Source organism: Phaseolus vulgaris, chromosome 1 (genome assembly GCF_051622355.1).
Source record: "Phaseolus vulgaris cultivar YP4 chromosome 1, ASM5162235v1, whole genome shotgun sequence".
Taxonomy (NCBI): domain Eukaryota; kingdom Viridiplantae; phylum Streptophyta; class Magnoliopsida; order Fabales; family Fabaceae; genus Phaseolus; species Phaseolus vulgaris.
The window spans coordinates 43579525-43604399 of NC_143498.1; the positions used below are offsets into that span (position 1 = coordinate 43579525).

Consider the following 24875-nt stretch of genomic DNA (forward strand, 5'->3'; position numbering starts at 1 on the left):
TAGAGACATTTTAATGAAAAAAAAAATATTTAATTAAAAAAATGAGAAAATAATGAAATTGAAATACTTTTCTCCAACTTTGTTTTCTCTTTAATGTTTATATATTTTATGTTCCATTTTTCATTAATTAAAGCACCTCATCTTTCTTTTCTCCTTTACATTAAAGAATTCGTTAAGTTCTCAGTAATTGGGAGAACTTGGTGATTAGCTGTTCTAGAAATATTTAATCTCATTATTATGTGTTTGAGATGAACGATAACTAACTCCAGACATTCATATATATTTGGTTGATAGTAATTAACTTTTACAATAAAATTTTTTTACTAACGCATAGATTTCAATGATTGAAAAAAATATTTGACCGCTCTCCGTAAATAAAAGCTAATTCATTATAAAGAAAAATAGTAATTACATTTTTTTATCCGCAAATAGTAATTACATTGTTTACATTTTTAATGATTAGATTTTTAATATATTAATCTATAATTGAAAAGTTATATATATATATATATATATGAAAAATATCCCAGTCTCTTTGTACGTGAGACCTATTATAGGGACATGACTAACGTTAAAATTCTTTGAAAAATTGTTGGAAGGGAAAAAGAAAAGTTGTTTTTGGCACTGTTGAAAAATGTGCATGTATGACTTTACATTTGTAATTTACTTTATAACGTAAAAAAAAAACACCGTCAATTTACTCTTTATATTATATATTCTCACCTCAAAGTCATACTTTTCTAAAACCCTTTCTTCTTCTTATGCACACAAAAGAATACGAAAGTGTAATTACCATTGTTTTAACCTTGTCGTATGTTGTTGTTGCTGATGTAAATATGTTCGATTTTGAAGTCATGAATAACGACAAAGTCCAATGATCCATAATCGCCTGTTCCCTTATTTTGGAAACCCCGTAGCAAAATTTTCTCACATTTGGTAGGAAGATAAAGAATCAATCGAGGGAGTGGTAGCTGCTGGGAAGGAACAATGGCTGCACCGCCAAATAGCAGGCTTCAAAGCATGTTAAGGGCTGCAGTGCAATCAGTTCAGTGGACTTACAGCCTCTTCTGGCAACTTTGTCCTCAACAAGGGTACCTTACCTACCAACCTTCTCCATTTTAGGCTTCTTCAAATCATACTTACACTGACCCTTTTCTGATTTAAGTTTTGATCTGCATTTGAATAAGTGTTTACATCCCTTTTCTTGCCACAAGATTGATTTTCACACAAAGCAGATCCAATCATCTGAAGAAAACAATGTTTTTCATGATCAATAGCCAAACTGATTATTGAAATATAACACGATTTTGATAGGATTTTGACGTGGGGTGATGGGTACTACAACGGAGCAATTAAGACTAGGAAGACAGTTCAAGCAATGGAAGTGAGCACTGAAGAAGCTTCTCTGCAAAGAAGCGAGCAACTTCGAGAGTTATATGAATCGTTGTCTGCTGGAGAAGCAAACGCTCAAACTCGAAGACCATGTGCTGCTTTGTCTCCTGAAGATCTAACGGAATCAGAATGGTTCTATTTGTTGTGTGTATCTTTCTCCTTTCTTCCTGGTGACGGGTAACTCCACTTCTCTTTCTCTTTCTCTTCTTTATCAACCCTTCAACTTTTTCTCATCTTTAACTTCATACATCATTCATTCTATCAAATGCGTTCTTCATCTTTCATTTTTGTGTTCTTTTTAAGAGAGTGATTCATGGTTGCTAGATCTAAGTGCAGTACAAACAAACAGAGATGATATATATTTACTCCTTTAAAAAAATACAACCAATTGACAATTTCATATATTAATGTTTTAAACATATATGTTTATATTTTCATATATATTATTATGTAGTTAATTAGAATAGGCTGTAAAACAAATGTCAAAGTATAATTTTTGTATAAACAAATCAAACAAACTAGCTATTAGTTAGGTTTCACTTTTGGGATCAAACATTCTCTCTCTCTCTTCCCACTTGATCATACGATGCTAGAAATAAAGTCCAAAAAGGTTGTGATTGTTAGAGATTTGAGATTCTACTTTTGGGAATGAGATGATTTTTCAATCTACTTTCTTTTCACCATATCAAATTTTACCGTTGAAAACTGTTTTATAATTTTTCTAGTGAAATAAATGCTCAATTTTATAGTGAAATGATTTTTGTTGGATTTATTTTAAGGAGTCAATATATATCCTCAGACATTTTAGTCTTAAATATTTTTAAAACCTTTCATTTCTCGAACATTTTATAAAATATATTCTAATCTAATGCGTTTTGTGCAAAAAATGGTAATGAAAAGTAAGATTAAAAAATTGAGGAACTAAAGGATCAGCAATGTTCATATTCTTTGAAACTAATTAACCTAGGGATTTACTCACAAAAATATATCTCGGTATCCATTCTTATAAGTCGGTGGAGGCTCAACTTTAGTTAAAGCTAAAACAAAAGAAAATTGCAATGATGATTTGAAGCATTCAAAATACAAAATTTTTCTTTCTTGTCGCTTTATTTTCTTTTCCACAGAAAATAAAGTTACCCTTGGTGAATTATAAAGGCAGACCAGAGTGTTGTTTAGCCCTAGCTTTCGTTAAAGCCAGTTGAAAAAGGGAATTGCTACAATTTATACGTTCAATCTTTGGAAGAAAATAAAGCAATGGTCAATAACACAGCTCGAGGCTCTAGCACTTCCCTTAGAAAAGATATGGTTCCTTTCAGTGAAACAGATATAGGAGAAGAATTGTTGGTATAGCAGCTGCAAAACTTTAATATTCAACCAATTCTGATAACATCATTTCAAAACAATCATCATTTTTTTTACTTACTATGTTTAAATTTTGTATAAACTTGGAACTACTTTGCGGCATGATAACTTGCAAAACGATATCTATATATATATATATATAACACTTGGAACTATATTTTAAGCACATGCAATTGCTCCTCGCATGCATGATTGTCATACACAGTGTTCGATAACCACGCGTCCTTTTCATGGCTTCCCCCAACTTTTACCTTTTGAACGAATTACCATGCTTTGTAGCAAGAGACAAGAGTTATAACCGAAAAAGGAAAAAAGTTATCGGTCCCTCTCATGCCACTTCATAACCAAGGCTCAAATGATGTTGCTTTTCTCCCTCTCCCCAATGTCTGTCCTTCTGGTCTTTGTTTTTTTTCTAGGATAAGTTTTTTTTATTAGCAAAAGAGTAAAATCAATAAATAAACGTGGAACAGAGATGTTACAAATGTAGAAGTTATGTTTGCTAGTTAATCTTCAGAAACCAATAATGACCTATGAAAACGTAATTACACTCGTCCCTGTAAAGATAATTCCAACAGAAAAACAAAAAAGGAAGTCCAAAAAAACTAAAGAATCCATAGGTTTTGGTTTCCAGCTATACCACCCTGCAACATTTGATATATCTTCTGTATCTTCTAGGATAAGTTTACGGATCCTTAAGAAAATATATATAAAAGAAAATTGAACAAAATTTAATTTATATATAATTTCTATTATATTAGTTTTTCTTAGAAATAATTATCAACTGTCACTATGTGCACTGTGGTCAACCACTGAACCCTTCTTGCATTCTCCAATGTTTGGTGCGAATGCTATGTAACTTACTGAGCTCGACATTGTTAAGAGAAAAGGGATATTAGAAGGGAGATTGGAAAAGAATAATATATCATTAATGATAATTTGCACATGTAAGATATAAAGAGTGAAAAATGACTAAACTTATTTAGAATAGAAAACACATGACTAACTAAGTAATTATTAGTTTTCAAAGATTTGTTGCTTGAAAATGAGCACCAGTGAATGACTTAGTTAACAACTCAACAATCTGATGAACTGATGAGTTTAACATAAACCAGTTTTAGTTTAGAGGATTGGACTGATTAATTTTCTCATAAATTGAAAGTCAATATCAACATTTTGGACTTCCCGTGATGAGCAGGATTCGAACAAGATGAATAGCTTATGAGAATAAGATAGAAACTAAGTTGGGGTATGGAATATAACATTTGTATGAAAGATGAGGATTACTTGGACAACTCCAAAGGAACATGTTATTATTTGGTAAAGTAGATTTGTGTATAACTATTGAATAAGACTGAAAAAGTATCAAGTTGCATCAAGTATGTACACTTAATCCAGAGTCTAAAATCTAAGAATCATTGCATTTTCACTTTTTAAACTTTATCTGGGGCGTCAATTCATTAGTTCTTTCGATTTCAATTGCAATTTCCCCTTCCTCTCATCTTTACCTTAATAGTTTTCACACTGCATACCCTTTTCATTTGGGAAAGAATATATTAGATCTCCAAGATTTGGTTGATAATTAAAACAGTTTTAGGTGATAAATGTATGCATAACTTTTTTCAGTTTCACCCAAATACTGTTTATCTTTAGATTAAACTTGGTGATTGATTAAAATGGAAATGAGTTTTAACTTCAAAACTAAATTAATCAATACACATAAAATTGTTGTCTGAAAAATGATGCAACATTTACTACAAGAAAATCATGAAATAGAAACCAATTTTTGGAAACCAAAATAATTAGTTGCAATAGTAATTAAATTAGAGACCATTTTAAAAATTAAATAAAAAATTAGTTTCTATTATTATTAAATAGTTTCTAAATTGGTATCTAATTAGCAACAAGGTTTAACTACCAATTATTTAGTTTTTAAATTTGGTTTTTAAAACCTTGATTGCTAATTAGATATCAATTTAGAAACTATTTAACAATAATAGAAACTAATTTAGAAACTAATTTTTTTTTTTAATTTCTAAAATAGTTTCTAATTTAGTTACTATTGCAATTAATTATTTTGGTCTCTAAAAATTAGTTTCTATTTCATGTTTTATTACTGTGATATTTTATCGACTATTACATTAAATACCTACCTTATTTTATTTTTAAAAATTTGTTGGAAGGATTATGGTCCTGGTTTTGTTTAAAAAAGCATTAGTTTGAGAAAGAACTGATTGATGATGATGTACTATATATAAGGTTGCCCGGAACAGCATATGCCAGGAGGCAGCATTTATGGCTCACTGGTGCAAACGAAGTAGAAAGCAGAACATTTTCCAGAGCTATTCTTGCCAAGGTACTTACCAATTATCATTTTATCCATCACTTTTCGGCACAATTCCCAGCCACTGCAAACATGTACTCAGAAGAGAAGAAGGAAAAAGCAATATGTCCTTTTTTTCTAAATAAATTATTCATTTTTCATTACTTCAAACTCTGCATTAAAGCTTTTTTTTTTTCTAGTTCACGCCAATGTTTTCTGTACCATATATCGTTATGTAATATTTTCCATGCATATAAGAACCTTCACTTACTAACTTTCTTCTTCTCTCTCCTTTTTCACCCATGGCAAAATCTTCCACGCCCAGAGTGCTCATATTCAGGTGAAAATTTTCCCAATGGCTTTTCCATTTCTGGTAGACATCGTTAAATATATTTTTTGTTTCTTAAAAAGGCTTTTTTATTAAACTGGAATTCGGTAAAGTAAAAGAAAAGAGGTTATCAATTACATGAAAAATACTATGATTCAACGTACAGAGTCTGCCATATAAAGTTCCCAGAACCCTAATAATACAATAGGGCCAGAATAATAACAAGACTTTTGTTTCTTGAAAACTATTTATTGTGGTATTTATGATAAATATATTCTACATATAATTTAATTAAACTACACAAAATAAACTCTATTAAGCAATTAATTTGACAAATATAAATTTTGACATGAAATAACCTAATATCCTCACATATTAATAGAGCAAATCAAACAACATTTTAAAATAATTTTTTTTAAATTAATTAAACAAATTATTGAAGTTTTTTATTTAAATTTTCCCCCTAAAATTTTAGAGATAGAAAGATACTGGTTATATTATACTAATCAGTTTTGTTTAATATTAAGCAATCGGTCTACAAAGCTTAAGGATACAGGTTTTTTGACTGAAAAACTAAATTGGTCTCAGGTTTTTTGGATTACAACATATAGTTTTTCTTGTAATAGAGTTAGTCCTTAAATGCTCCAAATTACTTAATGATAAAAAAAATAAACAATGAAATACAAACTTTCAACCTAATTGGAAAAATGACAAAATAAAGAAATATAATTGTACGGTGGAATGCATAAAGAATGAAAAAGAAAATGAAATGCATAAAACACTACTTGAAAAACGTAATAGATTGAACCCGAGATGCTTTTTCTAATAAAAATATATAGTTATTCTTAATAAACTAATATTATTTATCAAGTATAATTAAAAACAATATCTGTACGTACGTCTTCAGCGATGACGTCAACCCGACTAAAAAGCGCGCATGCATGCATGCATGCATTATCAAATGAAAATCTTGAATTATAATTAGGAAGAAAATTCAAAATTGAATAATTTTGTAACAGTACTTCAAACATAGTAAGACATTTTGGTTATATGTTAAAGTTTGTGGCATGCAAAGTGCAGACAGTGGTGTGCATTCCTGTGTTGGAGGGCGTGGTTGAGTTGGGCACAACTGAGAAGGTAATTAATCAAGAAACAAAGATTGTGTTTATTCAACAAAAGATGACCTAAATTTAATGCATGCATGTTTCTTAACTAACCAATTAGATGGAAGAAGACATAAATTTCATCCAACACATAAAGAGTTTCTTCATAGATGAGCAGCCTCCAACGGCAAAGCCTGCAGTGTCAGAGCATTCCACATCCAATCCCACTTCTTCTTCATACCCTGTTCTTGTCACTGCCACTACTGTCTCACCCAACCAAAAACACATCAACGTGGTTCATAAAGGAGAAGAAGAACCCAAGTTCAACTCTGAAGCAGGATTAGTAGTTCATAACACTTTCATACCCACCGAACTAATGGAGCTCGACACGTTGCAGGAGTTTAGGGTCGTGTCACCCGGAGATGGCTCCCACCACTTGGATTCCTTCCCCACAGAGGAATCCATGGCACTGTGTTCTGCAGGCTTGGAACTTCTTCATCTTCAACTACCACCACAACCTCCAGGTAATTATATTATATTTTATGTATAATATTCTAACATTTCATTTTTCATCATTATCACTTTCTTTTATTTCTCTCTTCATTTCACTTGTATATGTATTTTGGTATATTCTTATTAACGTATTAGGATAATTTGCAATTTTTAAGATCATTAGTTAGATAAATTATATTTTGTTAGAAAAGACTATTATTTAAATAATTAAAAATTGGTTATTAATTTATATAGGCGTTTAGATGAAATTTCAATAAATCTATATATTATTGAAAAAAGTATAACATTTCCTCTCTTTTTTAGTTATAAATATTTTGAGACATTCAAAGGATCCCACTAATGAATGATGTGAGACAGTAATTAATTCATTCAATATATATAGTATACTGACACTTTATATTATATTATATTTTATATATATATATATATATATATATATATATATATATATATATATATATATATATATATATATCTCTTCATGTCTACAACCAAGAGCCTAAGTCGTGCTGCAATTTTCTTAGTGAATGATCTCTTCCCCACTCTAGTATTCGTTGTAAGTATCATTTTCCACTCCTCTCGTCATCTCAACTACCTGCGATCCTTTCATGTCAATTGTCCTTTTTTTTCTTCTGAGTTTAAACTTTCCAAAGGCCATTCTTTCCCCACCTACTACTACTTTGGTCTAACAGTCAACACAACTTGCAGACCAATTGTAATAATTGATAAAAAAAAATAACGTGTTATAACATCTTTTTATATCAATTCTAATTCATATATATATCACAAAAAAAAACATTAAAAAAACCAATTTTATATAAAAAAAATAATTAGTTATTATAATGACTAAATTAGAGTTTTTGTTACGAAATTTAGAATCTAAATAATTGGTAGTGTTTAACAATAATAGAAACTAATTTAGAAACTCAAAATTTGTTTGTCTCTAAAATGGTTTCTAATTTAGTCATTATAGCAACTAATTATTTTTTTTTCTCTAAAATTAATTTTTATTTTAAGATTTTCTTTTATATATATAAATATATATATATATAATATTATATTTTGAATCAATACAAAACAAATTATATTTTGAATCGAGAATTTTTTTACCTAACAATCCTCATAATGCATCTTACATTTTCAAAATATATTTTTTTTACTCTAATTAATTGCATCCATGCAACAACCTTTGACTCTCACAATACTCCCTAAGATTTGACTGGAATGAGAGAGAAAGCAAATGAATATTGTGGAAATAAAACTTATATTACGTGATAAAATGGGTAGAGAACATATACATGAAAGAGAGAGTGAAAACATAATAACAATACTAACATCACTACTAAACTAATAGCCCCCCAAGTGCATGGAGGGGACTATGGGACAGACTGCCGACAAGATCTAATCTTGCTAGAAGAGGGGTGCAAGTGAGTTCTCTGACTTGTGTGTTTTGTCAGGCTTCTGATGAGTCAACTCAACACATGTTTGTAGAATGTCCCCTTATCCAACGAGTATGGTCCCAGTGCCTTAAGTGGATAGGAATTCTCTTTGTCCAACATAAGGACTTGAAGCACCACTTTGAGAGTTTTCACTTATCCTTTATGACTACCAAGCAAAATCAGGTTTGGAGAGGTATATGGGCGGTAGTTATAAGGTGTATATGGGAGCAAAGAAACTCAATCATTTTTAAACAAAAGATTGCGGATGCAGAAGAAATTTTCTTAGTGGTTCAATTGAGATCATGGTTGTGGCTGAAGCATAGGGCTGGTCCCTTCAATTATGCTTTCTCTGATTGGCATCTAAATCCTATCATCTATATTAAAAGTTGTTGCTAACTATTGGGAGGTAGACTACTTGGGGTATGCAGTGTAAGCATATGTTGAAAAGTGTGGGCTATGCAGGCCACATAAAAAGGGGAGATATGTCTAGTGGAGGGAGTAGAGCTGGGGGAAGTAGCATCTGTCAGAAGTTCTTTTTTTGAGGTTGTTGTTGAAACTGCTACATAAGGCATATTGGAAGCAGAATTTTAGGAATTGGCTGGCTAGGAAGGCTAGTAAGGGTATAGGGAGTTTGGTGTTAGGTATGTAAATGAAGTAAGGAGTGGAACGTGGTCAAATGAATTCTGTAGGTGGACATGTAAGGTGTAGACGTCTAAGGTCGTTGCTGGTCCAGGGAAGATGAACAATGTCTAGACATTGCTTATTAGCAAACTAGAATGTGGAAGGGAGACCCTGTGCTAGAATTGAGCTGTTAATATGGCTAAATAAGAGGTGGTGTTGGATGGGTGTGCATAGCAGGGTAACTAAAAGGAAGTTAGCACAGGTGGAGGAGCTGCTAGAAAGTTTAAGGGGCATATTAATTGGGGTTAGAACTGGTGAATGAAGGAGCAGGGGGAGTACATGCTAATATATACTAAGGCAGCTGCGTTACTTCTTGGATAGCAACATAATATGCAGCTTTAGAGAGTCAGCCCGCAAGGTAAGCAGAGCAGTGAAGAGTGGAACTTGGATAAGCTTGTTCGGTTAGTGTGAGTAAAGAATTCGGTGGAGGGGGAAATGAAGGCATGAAGCGGTTTGCAGATCGACATGTGGCATTCTCTATGCCTATATAAGCTGATGTTGTGTTGGAACATCTAGGAAAATGCACGTGGTCTCTGAATCATTATGTCTGAATGCTTATTGGTGTATATAATGCTATGTGCCCACAATCACTTAGTGTGCACTTAGTTTTGAATAGGCACCGAAGAATGAGAATGTGTAGACGCTATCTTTGTTCCATTGGTATAGTTGGGTCTGAGATTGCTGTGTAGGTGTAGGTGTTGGAGTTGGCCTCATGGTTATGTTATATGAGTCGGCTGTAGTATTAGTTCTGTGGGTTTTTGTATACGGGTTGAGGTACCCCTGAAGTACCTCCTTTATTATATTTATTTTTTGCTGATAAAAAAAAACGAATAGCCCCCCATAAACTAATGATGGGGTTAGGCATAATCATTAGTCTATCCATGAGCTTATGAAAAGAAGTTCCAGTGAGAGGCTTGGTGAGAAGATCTGCGATTTAGTGATGACCAGGAATATGTAAGAGTTGCAGATCTTGTTGTTGAATAGATTCACGAACAAAGTGAAGATTGAGATCAAAATGTTTTTATTTTTAGTGCATGATAGGGTTAGCAACAAGCAAAACGACACCAAGGTTATCACTGTAAATTTTCGGTGTAGGATAAGATAGGCATAATTCATGAAGAAGATTACGAACCCATTTATTCTCAGTTAAAGAAGCAGCAATATTGCGATACTCGACTTATGTAGTGCTACGAGAGACAATCTTTTGTTTGTTTGAAGCCTAAGCTATTGAATTGAGTCCCAAATAAACAGTGTATCCAGAAGTGGATTTTTAATCATCTAGGTCAGATCCCCGGTCAGCATCGGCAAAGGAAGTGATGTTGAAGCATAGAGAAGGTTGAAGTAATAGACCATGTGATGTAGGGCTAGCAAGATATCGTAATATGTGGTTGACAACTTTCCAGTGGTGAAGTTGAGGATGATGAAGAAACTGACAGACTTTGTTGGCACTATATGATTATTCAATACAAGTGATGAGAATGTATTAAAGTGAGCCAACAATGGATCTGTATAGAGAAGGATCATCAACGGTTGTGGTTCCATCCCGTGTGAGACGAATGGAAGATATCATTGGCGTTGCTTGTGGTTTGGATGACAACATTCCTGACTTTTGTAGCAAATCCTTGATGTACTTTTTTTGAGAAAGATGACGAGAACCATTGGGAGTCCACGAAGCTTCAATGCCAAGGAAGTAATGGAGCCTACCGAGATCTTTGAGTCCAAAGTGTTGTTGTAGTGAAATAATTAGTGATTGTATAACACTACGAGAACTTCCAGTTATGAGAATATCATCAACATAAATTAGAACAAATAATGTAATATGTGTGTCAATTTTGATAAATAAAGATGAATAAGTTTCTGTTGATGTCAATTTGGTGAATAGGCCATTTGTTGGACAAAGCAATGGTTAAAACAATACGTATGGTTGTTGGCTTGATCACAGAGCTAAAAGTTTCTGAGTAATCAATGTTGGCATGTTGATGAAATCCTTTGGCGACAAGCCTAGCTTTGTGATGTTGGAAAGAACCATCAACGTTGCACTTATTTTTGAACACCCACTTACAACCAATGGACTTGATATCAGATGGTGGTGAGGTGGGAGTCCAAGTATGATTGGCACATAAGGAATCATAGTCTTCCTGCATTGCGACAACCCAATTATTATTTTGAAGAGCCTCTTTGAACGTTGAAGGAACAATGTTAAACTCAGTATTAAACACTTGAGGTTTAAAATACCAGATTTACCTCTGATGATCATTGGGTGAGCATTCTAAAGAATAGAAGATGTATGGTGAGGTGATGAGTTGATAGTAGGAGGAGATAGAATCGAGGGTGATGGTGATGCAAAAGGAAGAGGAAGGATGATGCGAGGAAGGGGTGGAGGGTGATGCAGAAATAGTAGAGTTGATGACAGTTAAATGATGAGTAGAGAATGTATCTTGCATAGCAGGAGATTGAGTTGTATCAGATGAAATAAAACAAGATGAGTAAGGAAATACATATTCATTAAAAAGAACATGGCGTGTAATGTATCTCTTACCAGATGGAGATTCACAAATATAACCTTTATATTGTGGATTATAACCAAGAAATAAACACTGAGAAGAACAAAAATTCAATTTATTTATGAGAGGGTAATATGCACAACCAAAAGTTTTATAAAAATTGTAATCAGGTTGTGTGTTAAAAAGCAAATGATAAGGAGTATCAAAATTAATAACAGATGATGGTAAAACGTTGATAATGTTCACAGCGGTGGTGAAGGCCTTACCCCAGATTTTATAGGGAGATTGGCGTGAGCAAGAAGAGTTAATCCAACATTTGTTATGTGACGATGTTTGCGTTCAATAGATCCGTTCTGCTCATGGGTATAGGGACAAATCAAACGATAGTGGATACCATGTTCAGCAAGATATGACTTTAAACACAAAAGTTCTTTGACATTGTCAGTTTGGATATTTTTTAGAGTAAAACCATTTTGGTTTTTAGCCAAGATTTTAAAGAATTTAAAAACTGTACTAGCCTGAAATTTATGATGTAAGAGATAAAATCATGTGTATTTAGTGTAGACATCAAGAAAATAAATGTAATAGTAAGAGCCATTAGAAGAAGTAATGGAAGATGGATCCCACATGTTACCCTAAATATTTTTTCCTACATCTCATTCATTTAATCTAGTGTGCAATCTTCATTGTTTTTAAGTCAATATAATCCTTTTTCATCAATAATAAAGGGTTTTATGATAAGGGGGCTGTTTTTGTCAAAGGTTTGCTAGCTTTTTAGGCATTTAATATGCTTGATTTTTAGATAAGAATAACGAGTTTGAACGTGTTGCTCATTTGGTATTTGATCTTTAATATTTGCCTTTGACTTTGAATGAGTTTTATTAAAAATCCTCTTATTACACTAGTTATATTTTAATAGATGTAGGAAGTTTTTTTATATTACATCGATGGATTTATATAAGTTATAAAACCAAAATGAAATTTTGTATTTAATTTAAATAAAAAAATTTGTTTTAGTAATTTGGAATCTGATCATTGTCTTTTGCTTCCAAAGTAGTCTTATCCTTAATACTAATAAAAATACTGGCTTCTCATAGAAAAAATATTTTCTAACGTTATTTATATGTTCCTTTTATTTACATTAAATTTAATAGTGAGCATTAGTCAATTTCCATTTTTTTTAGTCTAATAGTCTCGTAATAAAACTAAATTGAATAGGCATAAATGTAGAATTTTTTTTTTCATATTGTCTAGTAGTCAAGTCAAGTGACAGGTTGATTAGTTAGTAGGCGTATTGAGTAAGTATATGTATACATATAAGAGAAAGAGGTATTTGACAATGATGTCAAAATTTATATTTTTTTTTAAATCAGCAAATAATAAATAAATACAAATATAAAAGAAACCCTAACCAACAAAAATTCAATTATTTCTCCAAAAAATATCTCAAAGAAAAAAATTTAAAGTATCTTTTTTAGATAAGCCTCTGCAGACTTATTCTTATAAAAAAATATTTTAAAGATTAATCAGAATATCTTGCAACAAGAATATGAAATAAATCTATAGTTTAAATGTCCCTCGTGTATATAAAGTATTACAAATAGAGAATACATGGTAAATTGATTGCTTGTGTGTGTAAAATTTGAATCATAGAACTAACTCTTCTTTGAAACCTTATTTCCTCTCTTCTAATAAAAATTTTCATTCTCATCTAATAAATAATTGCAACTAATCTTAAGAAAGTTTTAAAAAATCTTGAATATCTTCCTTGGAAAAAGATATGTTATTCTTAACAAAAGCAATTGAGAGGAATTATTTCACATTCTTAACCATTAGATATGGAGACATCTTAAGCATTAAGGTCGATAGAGATACTAAAGCATCAATTACTAACATTTTTTCAGTTGCATAGTTCAATTAAACTCACTTCTCAATTATACTTTGAAGGGCTATATAAATTCACCCCCTACCTTTGCGAGCGTTGTCTGAACTTTTTACTGTACGCATCATTTTATTTAAAAAAAACTAAATCTATTTCTTTGATAATATATTCTTAGCTTATAAAATAAAATTTAAATGTGTTGTACAATATAATTGTTTTTACACTATCATTTAATCATAAATTATCATATAATTAATAACTATTTTAAATTTTATATTTTCTAAGTGATATTTATAACGTTTTGTTTTTTGTTTTGCAGAACATCCTCCGACAGAAAACATAGCACAAGGCGACACAGACACTCACTACTCTCAGACAGTGTCCAGCATCCTCCAAAAGAACTCTGGGTGGTGGCCGGACTCACCCTCCGTCAACCACCTCACTGATTCCTTCCAATCAGCTTTCAACAAATGGAACTCCGGCACCGACGAGTACCACGGTCACTTTCACATGACGGTGGCAGACGTCACCTCTCAGTGGCTCCTCAAGTACATCCTCTTCAGTGTTCCTTACCTGCACGCCAACCGGCTAAAGGCCAAGGGGGCGCCGTCATACGAGACCAGCCATGTGATGGCGGAGCGCCGTCGGAGAGAGAAGTTGAATGAGAGGTTTCTGACTTTGCGTTCAATGGTACCGTTTGTAACAAGAATGGACAAGGCATCCATTCTGGGAGACACCATCGAATACATAAAACAGCTAAGGGAGAAGATTGAGAGGCTGGAGGCACGTGAGCGGCACCCGGGGAAGAGGAGGATGGGGGAGGTTGAGGTTTCGATCATAGAGAACGATGCACTGTTGGAGTTGGAGTGTGTGCATAGGGAAGGGTTGTTGCTGGATGTGATGACAATGTTGAGGGAGTTTGGGGTGGAAGTTATGATGGTGCAATCATGGGTTAGGGATGATGGAGTGTTTGTGGCAGAGATGAGGGCCAGAGTCAAGGAAAATGGTAAGGGGAAAAAGACTATTGTGGATGTAAAGAATGCCCTAAACCAAATTATACCCCGTCATATACCCCACCATGACCCATACACACTGCCTTCCAATGATCATTTTTAACCATGCATTTGGACTTTAATGGGGTGAGTATGTGTCAACTCAATAAGTTTGTGTACAAATTTAATTCATTATATATTTGGTTAACTGAGTACGTGAATTGATCATGTAAAATATCATGGACTTGCATGGGGGTGGGGGATTCTGCTATAGCCATCATTGTCCTCCTTAATTACCCTCTGCATGTAGTATACTTTGAAGACTGGGATAATGATTTTGTAAGGAAAATTACCATGGACATTCATTATATGTGCCATGTTTGTTGTATTGAATATTGATATCATCGTGAGTTCTTATATAATTTTGGAAAAATAAACATAATTCAATATATATAATCTTCAATTTTACTTAATCTCTTTCTTAATAATTTTAACATGCTTATAAAAACACGCATTCATAAACAGAACGGATGTAATGCAACATCCATAAAGTTTGTAAGCAAAAAAAAAAAAAACACTCTACAGTAAGTCCAAATTCCTAACATAATATCTAAAAACTAAAATGGCGTCAAACTTAGAATTGAAAGAGAAAAAAAAAACTGATGTGCTAGCATTTTAGCTACCAAAACTAAATTGTGAAAATCTCACTCCTAATCCTCCATTCTAGTTGAAGTTGTAGGAAGGAACTCCTTTCGATGAGAATTTCAAAACCCATTAGGAAACCAAAACGAAAAAGAACAGGAGAAAATAAATAATAGATTTGATCTCACGTCTATAAACTCCGCATCCTTGGCCCTTATGTGTCGCTGGTTTAAACTTATGCCACATGTTATAACACCAACAGAACTGAAAAGTCACACCACTAACCAGTGACTATGACATAATGTGAATCTCAAATTACCAATATTAAAGTGTCACACTAAACTCAACACATCTTCTCTCAAGTGCAGATGTCCTAATCTTACCAAATCAAATAATTAAATTTTACCTTCAAACCCTTGAGGGTGGTGCAGACAGTCCAACCCATTATCAGTTACCGTTGGCTTAAAAATCACTCGTTACCAGTTACCGATGGATGCACCCCTGCGCTGCCTGTTCTAAATGATAACGCTCGAGCTAAATCTTAACAAAACAATGTAGCATTGATCACAACTTCCATATTATTGGGGAAATGTCAGTGGAGTTACAAAGCAATTTCTGTTTTTCCTGACGTTGTTTTCTTTTCTTATGCACCAAGAAGCCTCAAATGAGTAACACTTCTTACCAGACCAACATCTGTATCTTTGACCAATATGTTGTATAATAATGACATCCAGATTAACAAGCTAGCAGCGTGTTCATTAAGATTAAGGGTACAACATGGTAATATTAGCTTCAAGCAGGAATCATATATTTACATGTTTTTCCTATCTTACTGTAAAGTGGAGGATTTCATTCTTCTGGTAATGTGTTCATTGCAAGGCCTTTTATCACATGTCGACATTGAAACCTGTAACAAACAGAAGGATGAAAAATACAGGGGAATGCAGAGGACGGAAAAAGACTAGCGACCGCATCATGAGAGAGGAAACTATATAAATAGTATATGTAAATGAACTGCTATTTAGGGAGGCCACAAATATCAAACAGCAAGGAAAATTAACAGTCCCCTGACAAACAGTAATGATCTGCTTAGACATAAAAAGCCTGACTATACTCTAAATGTTAAAAGAAAAGAAAAAAAAAAAAGACAATGAAAGAAATTGACTGCTAAAACTATAATGTGTCAAATGAGGAATGGACGAGAGGTGGTTGCTGGATTTTTCCACTTCCAACCAAAAACCCTAAGTTAAGACTAGTAAAAATACAGGCAATTTGGTAAGCAGCATCAAGGAAACTCATCTAAACAAAAAACTTATTGTTACATACAACATGCGTATTCATAAATTGTGAAAGATACCAGATTAAATCTTCTGAAGCAGTAGCGACCACTTCCTGATTCTGCTTTCGGCATTTAAACAGTAGTCCGAGAGGCACAACCTATGGTGGAAATGCAGTTCTGTTAGCAGAAACTCATGCAATAATCCCTCTCAAAAAAAATCATTTTATAAACATATATAGTGCATGTGATCCTACTAGGGTGCTACTAGTGTAAACAATATTTATAACAAATATAAATACAAGTCCTACAGTGAGTTGGTAGCTTCAAAAGAAAATAAAATATATCCATGTAAGTACAATGGGGCTGCTTACTGAATATAAGAGTTTTCAAAAGGACTAACTCAAAAACATTTTCCTGGTGTCAACCTTTCTCGACTCCCTGACATAATTTTATTTTGTTATGGGAACTTAAAAGAAAATTATTATCTCAATTCTGTGAAATCAAAATTATTTTATGTTTTCTAGTTTTAAGAGAAACAACATTGTATTAAAACCATAAACTAGTTTTGAACCAAATTCAATTTAATTTGAGTTTCAGTAGGTTCTTTGTCACAAAAGTTCATATAATTGGTCCTATTTAGCACCCTCTTGACTAGATTTGGAAGTTGACAAACACCCCCTAACAAATACTGGAAGATTTAGATTACTGTCTAAAACATCTATAGCCTATCATAGTGCAAAGAAAAATAGTTTCGGTTTCATAGGAAATCAGACCAGGCGGACCTGCTTGTGTGAGGAGGTGGGCATTTGCACCACCTCTTTTGTCCAAAATTGCAAAAAAAAAAATATTAGTTATTTAATATTTTGTATCCTCTAAATTTATATATTCACCCCTTATCAAGTGAAATGATTGTATATTAATGTAAGAACGTTTAGATTTATATATTACATGATAATAATACTTGTTATTTTTATTTTTAAATTAATTGCTCCCACTGCTCCCCGGCTCTTGGGTCTACCACTGAATTCAGTAGGTACAACAGCAACAATCATATGAATTGATTAAATACTATTAGGAATGAGATAATCTGGTTTTCAGTTTAAATTGAATCACTTCCATTTGATAATGATTCTTTTTATGATGCAATGTCAATGATGATCTTTATGGTGAAATATCAGTAGTCTTGAAAAGAGTTCGAGCAGCAAAATAACACAAGTTTCACAAGGTTCTGATGAAACAGAATGTGTCCCATATTTGAATTCAAGAAGCAACAAATATAAATAGCACTTGCTATCTTCTTTACCAAATAAAGAAATTGTGAGCATCAGAAAGGCTCCACTAACAAATACAGCACACAGTACCCTATGCAGTCAGAAACGATCACGCATTTACAACATTTAAAAACACAACCATAAATTAATATGTCGTCGTACTATATTTTACCTTTCTGTTATGCCTAAAATCGCGTTTAGGCAGAAAATGCATAGGCTGGTTGAAAGAAGAAGGGGCCTTAATTAACACAAACAATCTGATAGGTCCTACACAAAAGAGTGGCATTAAAAGAAAAACTAAAAATGCGATTACATAAAGAAAATTCATTCAAACTAAAAATGCGATTACATAAATCTCCCCATGCTTAAACGAACATCAATTTAGTCCGTCAAATTGTCTCTGAACACTAATTTGGTTCCAGCTTGATGCTTCTTTCACACCATGAAAGACCATAACTTTGAATGGCCATCTTTAAGACCATGGATCTTAACAGGAACAATTAGAGTATTTAATCTTCCTAGGCCTTGTTTAGATAATATTTTCATAAACACTTACAGCAGAAGAAAATAAGAAAAAATGAAATAAAACTTTTCCACAAGTTAAAATCGACTAAAAGAAGTTCTCTCGAACCTTTTCAGAAGCACTTAAAATGCATAAGTTAAAAGAAGTTCAATTCACTTTATCTTCTTATTTTGTTTACCTAAAAGTGCTAACAGAGCGAAATTGACCTTAATGTTTATCTATTAGAGAAGTGAATAACTACCGGGATAGGTCACAGAGCCAGCATCCTTCGATATCAATGTCCGAATCACCTGTTAAAGAAAAAACGAAACATAACCTCCAACACTCCTTCCTCTCACAAAGCACATAGCATCTTAACCAGGAACATAAAAATATATCAATAAGGAACCTTTCTCGAAAGACTCTCAGCCGCTTTACTCCTAGCAAAATCATCGGCATCCTTGGAAACCCCAATCGCATGGGAAAAATTCAACTCGTAAATGTGCTGAGGTCGAAGTGGGCTAGCTCCAAGCGCCAAAACGACACCGTCGATGGTAGGAACCTCGTTGATCATGATTCTAAACGCGGTTTGCATATTCAGAAGTGAATTCATCAACTTATCCAATCTCTTAATTCCCACCTTGATTTCCCTCATTTTGCTAACATGCTTTCTCCGAAACGATGGCTTCACCTCAGTGCCCAACTCCGTTTCCTGATGTTAACAAATTCAGACTGCGTGCAAATCGATGACACAATAACGACTCAAAATTCAAAACTTCAGAATTATGACATACCAGCTGCTTGTACTCCGAATGCATTTCTTCAAATTCGACTGCCATATCCTGCACCGTGCTGCATAAATTGAATGCGATGAACGCTAGAAATCGAAATTGAAGCAAAAAACTCCACGTGTTCGCGATTTTTTAATAAAGAAAAAAAAGTTGTTCGGCGTTTTGAAGTGAAGGGAAAAGACATACGAGGGGATTTGCTGGTGCATGTAAAGAACAAACCCTACGACGTCGTAGATGGTGTGAAAGATTGAGGAGGCGTCCAAGGTATCAGATGCTGTATAGATTTCTGCGTAATCCATCTTCGGTTCTGAGTTCGCCATAGTTTCCGTTCTTAAATCTGCGCCTTTGTATGTATGGCTGTTCTCTTGCTAGATTCAAATGTCAAAAATCAAAATCAGAAGACCCGCCAAACGGTGGGCTCAGCTACCTACTCATTCAGGTCCAATGTAAAAGCAATCCACTTTGTGGACCCAAATTAAATAGGCTTCTTCTTCCTACACCCCTACGTTTTTCTTCCTTTACCCCACAATTTTAAAAATCCCAAAACTAGCCTTAACCTTTTATTTGGAAAAGGACACCGTGGTGGAGTGTGCTACAGATTCATCAATCCGAAAGTGAATCATGTTGTTTTCCAGATGAGGAGATGTTTTGGAAGTAAATTGTTAATAAATTGTTGATTTCTGGATTGTTAATCCAGAAACCTAATTTTTGTCATAGATTGATGGATTCAAAAGATTTACGGATTCCTCAATCCAGAAGATTTACAGATTTCCCAATCCGAAAGATTTATGAATTTCTAATCCGGAATGTGAAATAACCAATGCGGATTCCTGATTTTGTAAAATTACTGAACTGCATTGTCTAAAATACTAAATATAAATATAAACGGTAGAAATGATAATCTGATACACTACCGACCACCACCAAAAGAAACACCTTCACGTGCTAAGAGAGGGAGCAGTGCCGCCGCTGTTCAGACAAAAATGGAATCTGTGTGTGCAGTCTGTGGGCAACGGAAGAAGAAAGAGTAGTGTGGGTCTTATGTGCATTTTGCGGTGTTTAAAAAATAATAGGTTTATTTTTGTCATTGCATAATATTGTGGAGGTGCAGGAAGAAAAACTTAGGGGTGCAGGAAAAAACTGTCAATTAAATAACAAGCTTAAGTCCAAAAAATGAAAGTTAATATAAATGTGGGTGTTTCTCCCTGCACCCCAACAAATGACTTCTTGCACCTCATCATTCTTTGAAAAGACCATTTTACTCCTTTTAAAAATGACTTCTAGACTACTCTTTTTGGAATATTTCTCTAACATACTTTCCGAAACACATTTTATGAATTCTGGATTAACCATTCTAAAAATTTAATAAATGTGTTCCGGAAAGGATACTTTCGATTGGTTTTTGCCTTTGGAATTATTATTATGGAAACATACTTTGCTAATGGAACCTCTATTTTAGAAATATCTTTTGCTTACTGAACCCTTATTGTGGAATCAATCAAAATTATCAAAGATAATTTTGGTATCGCAAAGAATGTAGGGGTGAATGAAGAAAAATATAGGGGTGCAAGGTTGACCTGACAAAATTGTTATTTATAACAAAAAGTCCACTTTAAATAGAATCATATTTAGTGTGTTTTTGCACCCTAACAAATGTCTTCCTGCACCCCATCATTTTCGAAGAAGACTATTTTACCCCTTTTAAAAATGATTTCTAGATTGCTTTTATAAGATATTTTCGGAACATATCTTATTAATTCCGGATTTACTAATCTGGAAATAAAAATATATTCTGGGAAAAGATATTCCATAATGATTTTTTGTCTTATGGATTTCCTATTCTGGAAACATTTTTTGCTTACGGAACCTCTATTCTGGAATCACCAAAAAATGTGAAAGGATAATTTTGGTATTTCAAAAAATGTAGGGGGCAGGAAGTAAAATGTAGTGGTGCAAGAAGAAATTCCCTTATATTTATGGTCTGCTTGGTTGTTTCATGGAAAATAAAGATGTAGAAAAAGTTAGAAAATTGAATTGAAAGGTAAGTGAAAGGAGAGAAAAAAAATTCTTTCACTTTCTCTTCAGTCACTTTTAAAAAAATAGATATTGTTACTCATGTTCTCTTTCATCTCTAAACTTCTCCAACGAAAAGGAGAAGAAAGAAGGAAAGGAAAAACAAAGGATCTCAATTGAATGGTACTTACTACACAGAAGCCTTTCATGGATCATTAAACTTGCTTTATGGCACCCTAAGGCTTTTTGAACGGCAAAACAATATTGCACTCCCATTTTTTGTTAAACACCTCAATTATTTTTTTACAGAATACTCCACAAAAATAAGTCATGCATTTTGTTTCTGAAATTATAGATTCCAAATAGGAAGTACTCTTCCATTCGGGTTTTGGCAGCCTTGTGCTATATACATACATATGGAAGATACTTATTCTGTCTCATTGCTGAAAAAAAAATGTACCGGTCGGCACCGGACGACCAAGAGGTTCTCATTGAAATAACTTAATTAAGTACAGAACGTTGTCACACGTGGAGTAAAAGAGCAGTTAAAACAACCGTTGATTAAGTCAAAGCACATTCTCTAGATTACTTCCCTGATTTTCAGGAAGCCACCAGACACGACCTAGGGACCACTAAGCATGTCCTTAGCGAACAATAAACGGTTACTCGGCCCACATGGTCAAAGCCCAAGTCAACCTACTAAAGAGACTTGAGAAAGGGAAAAAAGGTACGTTTTTCATATCTCAGAGAATTCTCACTAAGCACCATGGCTGACTTGAGCGTCGGAGTGCAATCGCAGGTACCCCTACCGGCCGACCGAGATACACGAAGAGAGAAGGAGACTTGAAGAATAGAACATCCAAGAGTGAAACCAACATCGAGTATCTACGTGGATCAACATTACTCAATCCCCCAATATCCATACAAGTACAATTGGCACTCACCGTGGGGCCGAGTAATCACTATTCTCAGACCTAGAGGTACCAACGCTTGAAGATGGCTTCAACGGCAAACAACAACAACGATACTGCAGCGGAAGAACATAGGATGATACTCCAAACTCTCCAGGCTCAGATGCAGGAGTTGCTCCAGAAGGGAGTCACTGACCAACTACGTCAGGACGAAGAGAAGAAGAGACAGGAAGAGGAACGCCAACGACATGCGGAAGAAATAGCTCAGTTTAAAGAGCAAAACAAAAGATTGATGGAGAGACTCGAGCAATCTGAGCATGAGGGACATTCATGTGCACCTACTCCACCACCACACCAATCAGGAACGAAGACAATAGCCCAAACTATACCTCCCACATCACTCGTCCAGCACACCCACCAGAGTGTGAAGCAGGTAACCCCAAACAGAGTAGCGAACCCAAGGGGCCATCCGTTCACAGATGATATCATAGCCACCCCTCTCCCCAACAAATGGAGAGGTCTAACGATGAACCTTTATGACGGATCCACAGACCCGGACGAGCATTTGAATATATTCAGAACACAAATGACCCTTTACACGATTGATCGGACGGTATGGTGCAAGGTCTTCCCCACCTCTCTCAGAGAAGGCCCCCTCGGATGGTTCTCTGACCTTCCCCCCAATTCCATTACAAGCTTCGATGCTTTAGAATTGAAATTCACTACACAATATGCTACAAGTAGACCTCATCGGACATCCTCCATGTCCCTTTTTAACGTCAAACAAGAAAGAGGAGAATCTCTGAGAACATTCATGGACAGATTTAGCAAAGTTTGTATGGGCATACATAACCTTAATCCAGATATAGCCATGCATCATTTAGTGTCGGCCATACTGCCCGGAAGGTTCACTGAAAGCCTTATCAAATGGCCCCCACACAGTATGGATGAATTAAGAACAAGAGCGACAAAATTCATGCAGATAGAGGAGCATATTTATTATCACCGAAAGGCGCATGTTGAGAACACGAACAGAGGTAAAGGGGTTCGTCCCCCCATAATTCCGACCGACCGGGACCGGTATCGCCCCAATAGGGGTCCCCGCTTCCACAGCTACACCCCATTGATTGTACCAAGGGGTAAGGTTTTGGATGAGGCACTACAGATTGAATTGATTCCGGCACTGAAGCAGTCGCAAACTCCCCCCAATGCCGATACAAGTAAACGTTGCCAATACCATCGTAACTACGGCCATACGACCGAAGGATGCTAAGCATTGAAAGATAAAATTGAAGAACTTGTCCAAGCCAGTCATCTCCGCAAGTTTGTGAAGACTACCGTTACTACACCCAGGTCACCCCAGCGTGATCATGATTCCCGAGAACGTTCAGGACAAAGAGACGACCAGACTCGCAACGATCATTATCGTTCAAACAGAAGGAAACGAAGCGAAAGTCCGGTTAGACAGACAAGACCTAAAAGCAAAAGCCCTGAACGTAGAAGTCGAACTAAGCAGAAAGTTCGTGCGGTCATCAATACAATCGCTGGACCAGTGTCACTCAGCACACCCCCTCAAGAGATCAACTATATTGCAGGTGATTTTGCAGGTGGAGGATGTTCTAATTCAGCAAGGAAGAAACATTTGAGAGCAGTTCAATTTGTCCATTCGACCTCCACACACCGCCGACCGCACATACCACCAATTACTTTTACCGATGATGATTTCACAACAATTGATCCAGCTCAATATGACCCCATGGTCATAATGGTGGAGATAGACAAGTTCGCAATCGCAAAAGTCCTAGTAGATCAAGGTAGCTCGGTCGACATTCTTTACTGGGAAACATTTAAGAAGATGCAGATCTCGGAGGCAGAGATACAACCCTACAACGAACAAATAGTTGGATTTTCAGGAGAAAGAGTAGATACAAGAGGATTTATTGATTTATACACTACATTCGGCGACGGCTACCTCAGTAAGACCATCAACATACGATACCTTCTCGTCAACGCCAACACATCGTATAACATTTTGCTCGGTCGTCCATCTATCAATAGGTTGAAAGCCATTGTTTCAACCCCTCACTTAGCCATGAAATTCCCCTCGGTCAATGGAGACATAGCCACCGTACATGTAGATCAAAAGATAGCGCGAGAGTGCTATGTAGCTAGCTTGAAGGTAGAACCAACCCGAAGGTTATACACCGCGTCGGCCGACCGAACTCCAGAGCGGAGAGGCCGATCGCCAGAAAGACGTTCTAGAGGAAGAGAATCTAGAAGACACTTAGTTGCTCTAGTCGACCTAGATCCCCTCCTGGATGATCCTCGGATGGAGGCAGGGGAAGATCTTGAACCCATATTCCTCCGTGATAAAGACCGTAAAACGTATATAGAAATATCTCTCAAGCCGGACGACCGACAAGCGATCGGTAAGACGTTAACGAAAAATGCTGACCTTTTTGCTTGGACCGCTGCAGACATGCCAGGGGTAAAGGCAGATGTTATCACCCATCGGTTATCTGTCTATAAAGAGGCTAGACCGATCACTCAAAAGAAAAGGAAACTAGGTGAAGAACAATGCAAAACCGCACGGGAGGAAACAGACAAACTAGTTCAAGCTGATTTTATTCAGAAAGCCCACTACACAAAGTGGTTGGCCAATGTGGTGATGGTCAAAAAGGCGAATGGTAAATGGAGAATGTGTGTAGATTACACAGATCTTAACAAAGCATGCCCGAAAGACTCGTATCCATTACCTACAATCGACCGACTGGATGACGGTGCGACCGGCCATCAAATCCTAAGTTTCCTTGACGCTTATTCAGGATACAACCAAATACATATGTACTACCGTGACAGAGAAAATACTGCATTTAGAACAGATTCTGATAATTTCTTCTACGAAGTCATGTCGTTCGTCCTCAAGAATGTCGGGGCCACATATCAGTGA

The 24875-nt window shown here is 35.0% G+C and overlaps 3 protein-coding genes across 4 annotated transcripts; 2 read left to right on the forward strand and 1 right to left on the reverse strand.

The window, feature by feature from the left end:
* Positions 1-583: 583 nt before the first annotated feature.
* LOC137814205 (basic helix-loop-helix protein A) lies at positions 584-14965 on the forward strand. Its single transcript, XM_068616799.2, has 7 exons — positions 584-1091; positions 1315-1569; positions 5011-5107; positions 5400-5414; positions 6483-6539; positions 6627-7029; positions 13844-14965. Exons 1-7 carry the CDS (start codon positions 988-990, stop codon positions 14638-14640), a joined length of 1728 nt encoding a protein of 575 aa, XP_068472900.1. The 5' UTR covers positions 584-987; the 3' UTR covers positions 14641-14965.
* A 753-nt stretch (positions 14966-15718) lies between these two features.
* LOC137814207 (non-structural protein) lies at positions 15719-19418 on the reverse strand. Of its 2 annotated transcripts, XM_068616802.1 has the most exons (7): positions 19188-19418; positions 19005-19062; positions 18620-18922; positions 18473-18521; positions 17881-17975; positions 16516-16595; positions 15719-16065 (listed from the first exon to the last, which is right to left on the reverse strand). In XM_068616802.1, the coding sequence occupies exons 1-7, from the start codon at positions 19319-19321 to the stop codon at positions 16008-16010; spliced, it is 777 nt and encodes a 258-aa protein (XP_068472903.1). In that variant the 5' UTR covers positions 19322-19418; the 3' UTR covers positions 15719-16007. The 2 variants fall into 2 exon arrangements, with proteins under 2 accessions (XP_068472903.1, XP_090159176.1); XM_090303050.1 differs by lacking the exons at positions 15719-16065; positions 16516-16595 and having other exon boundaries at positions 17881-17965; positions 19188-19380.
* A 2592-nt stretch (positions 19419-22010) lies between these two features.
* LOC137816032 (uncharacterized) lies at positions 22011-24875 on the forward strand. The gene is made up of 2 exons (XM_068619134.1): positions 22011-23145; positions 23233-24875. The coding sequence occupies exons 1-2, from the start codon at positions 22011-22013 to the stop codon at positions 24873-24875; spliced, it is 2778 nt and encodes a 925-aa protein (XP_068475235.1).

Bases quoted from the DNA above. Each gene is read 5' to 3' on its own strand.
- LOC137814205 (XM_068616799.2), top strand. From the start codon at position 988: ATGGCTGCACCGCCAAATAGCAGGCTTCAAAGCATGTTAAGGGCTGCA. The intron at 6,540-6,626 runs GTAATTAATCAA...CTAACCAATTAG, and splicing joins AGTTGGGCACAACTGAGAAG to ATGGAAGAAGACATAAATTT. The intron at 7,030-13,843 runs GTAATTATATTA...TTTGTTTTGCAG, and splicing joins ACTACCACCACAACCTCCAG to AACATCCTCCGACAGAAAAC.
- LOC137814207 (XM_068616802.1), bottom strand. From the start codon at position 19,321: ATGGCGAACTCAGAACCGAAGATGGATTACGCAGAAATCTATACAGCA. The intron at 18,522-18,619 runs GTTCCTTATTGA...TTTCTTTAACAG, and splicing joins CTGAGAGTCTTTCGAGAAAG to GTGATTCGGACATTGATATC. The intron at 16,066-16,515 runs GTATCTTTCACA...TGTTTGTTACAG, and splicing joins GCTTCAGAAGATTTAATCTG to GTTTCAATGTCGACATGTGA.
- LOC137816032 (XM_068619134.1), top strand. From the start codon at position 22,011: ATGGCTTCAACGGCAAACAACAACAACGATACTGCAGCGGAAGAACAT. The intron at 23,146-23,232 runs GTAAACGTTGCC...AACTTGTCCAAG, and splicing joins TCCCCCCAATGCCGATACAA to CCAGTCATCTCCGCAAGTTT.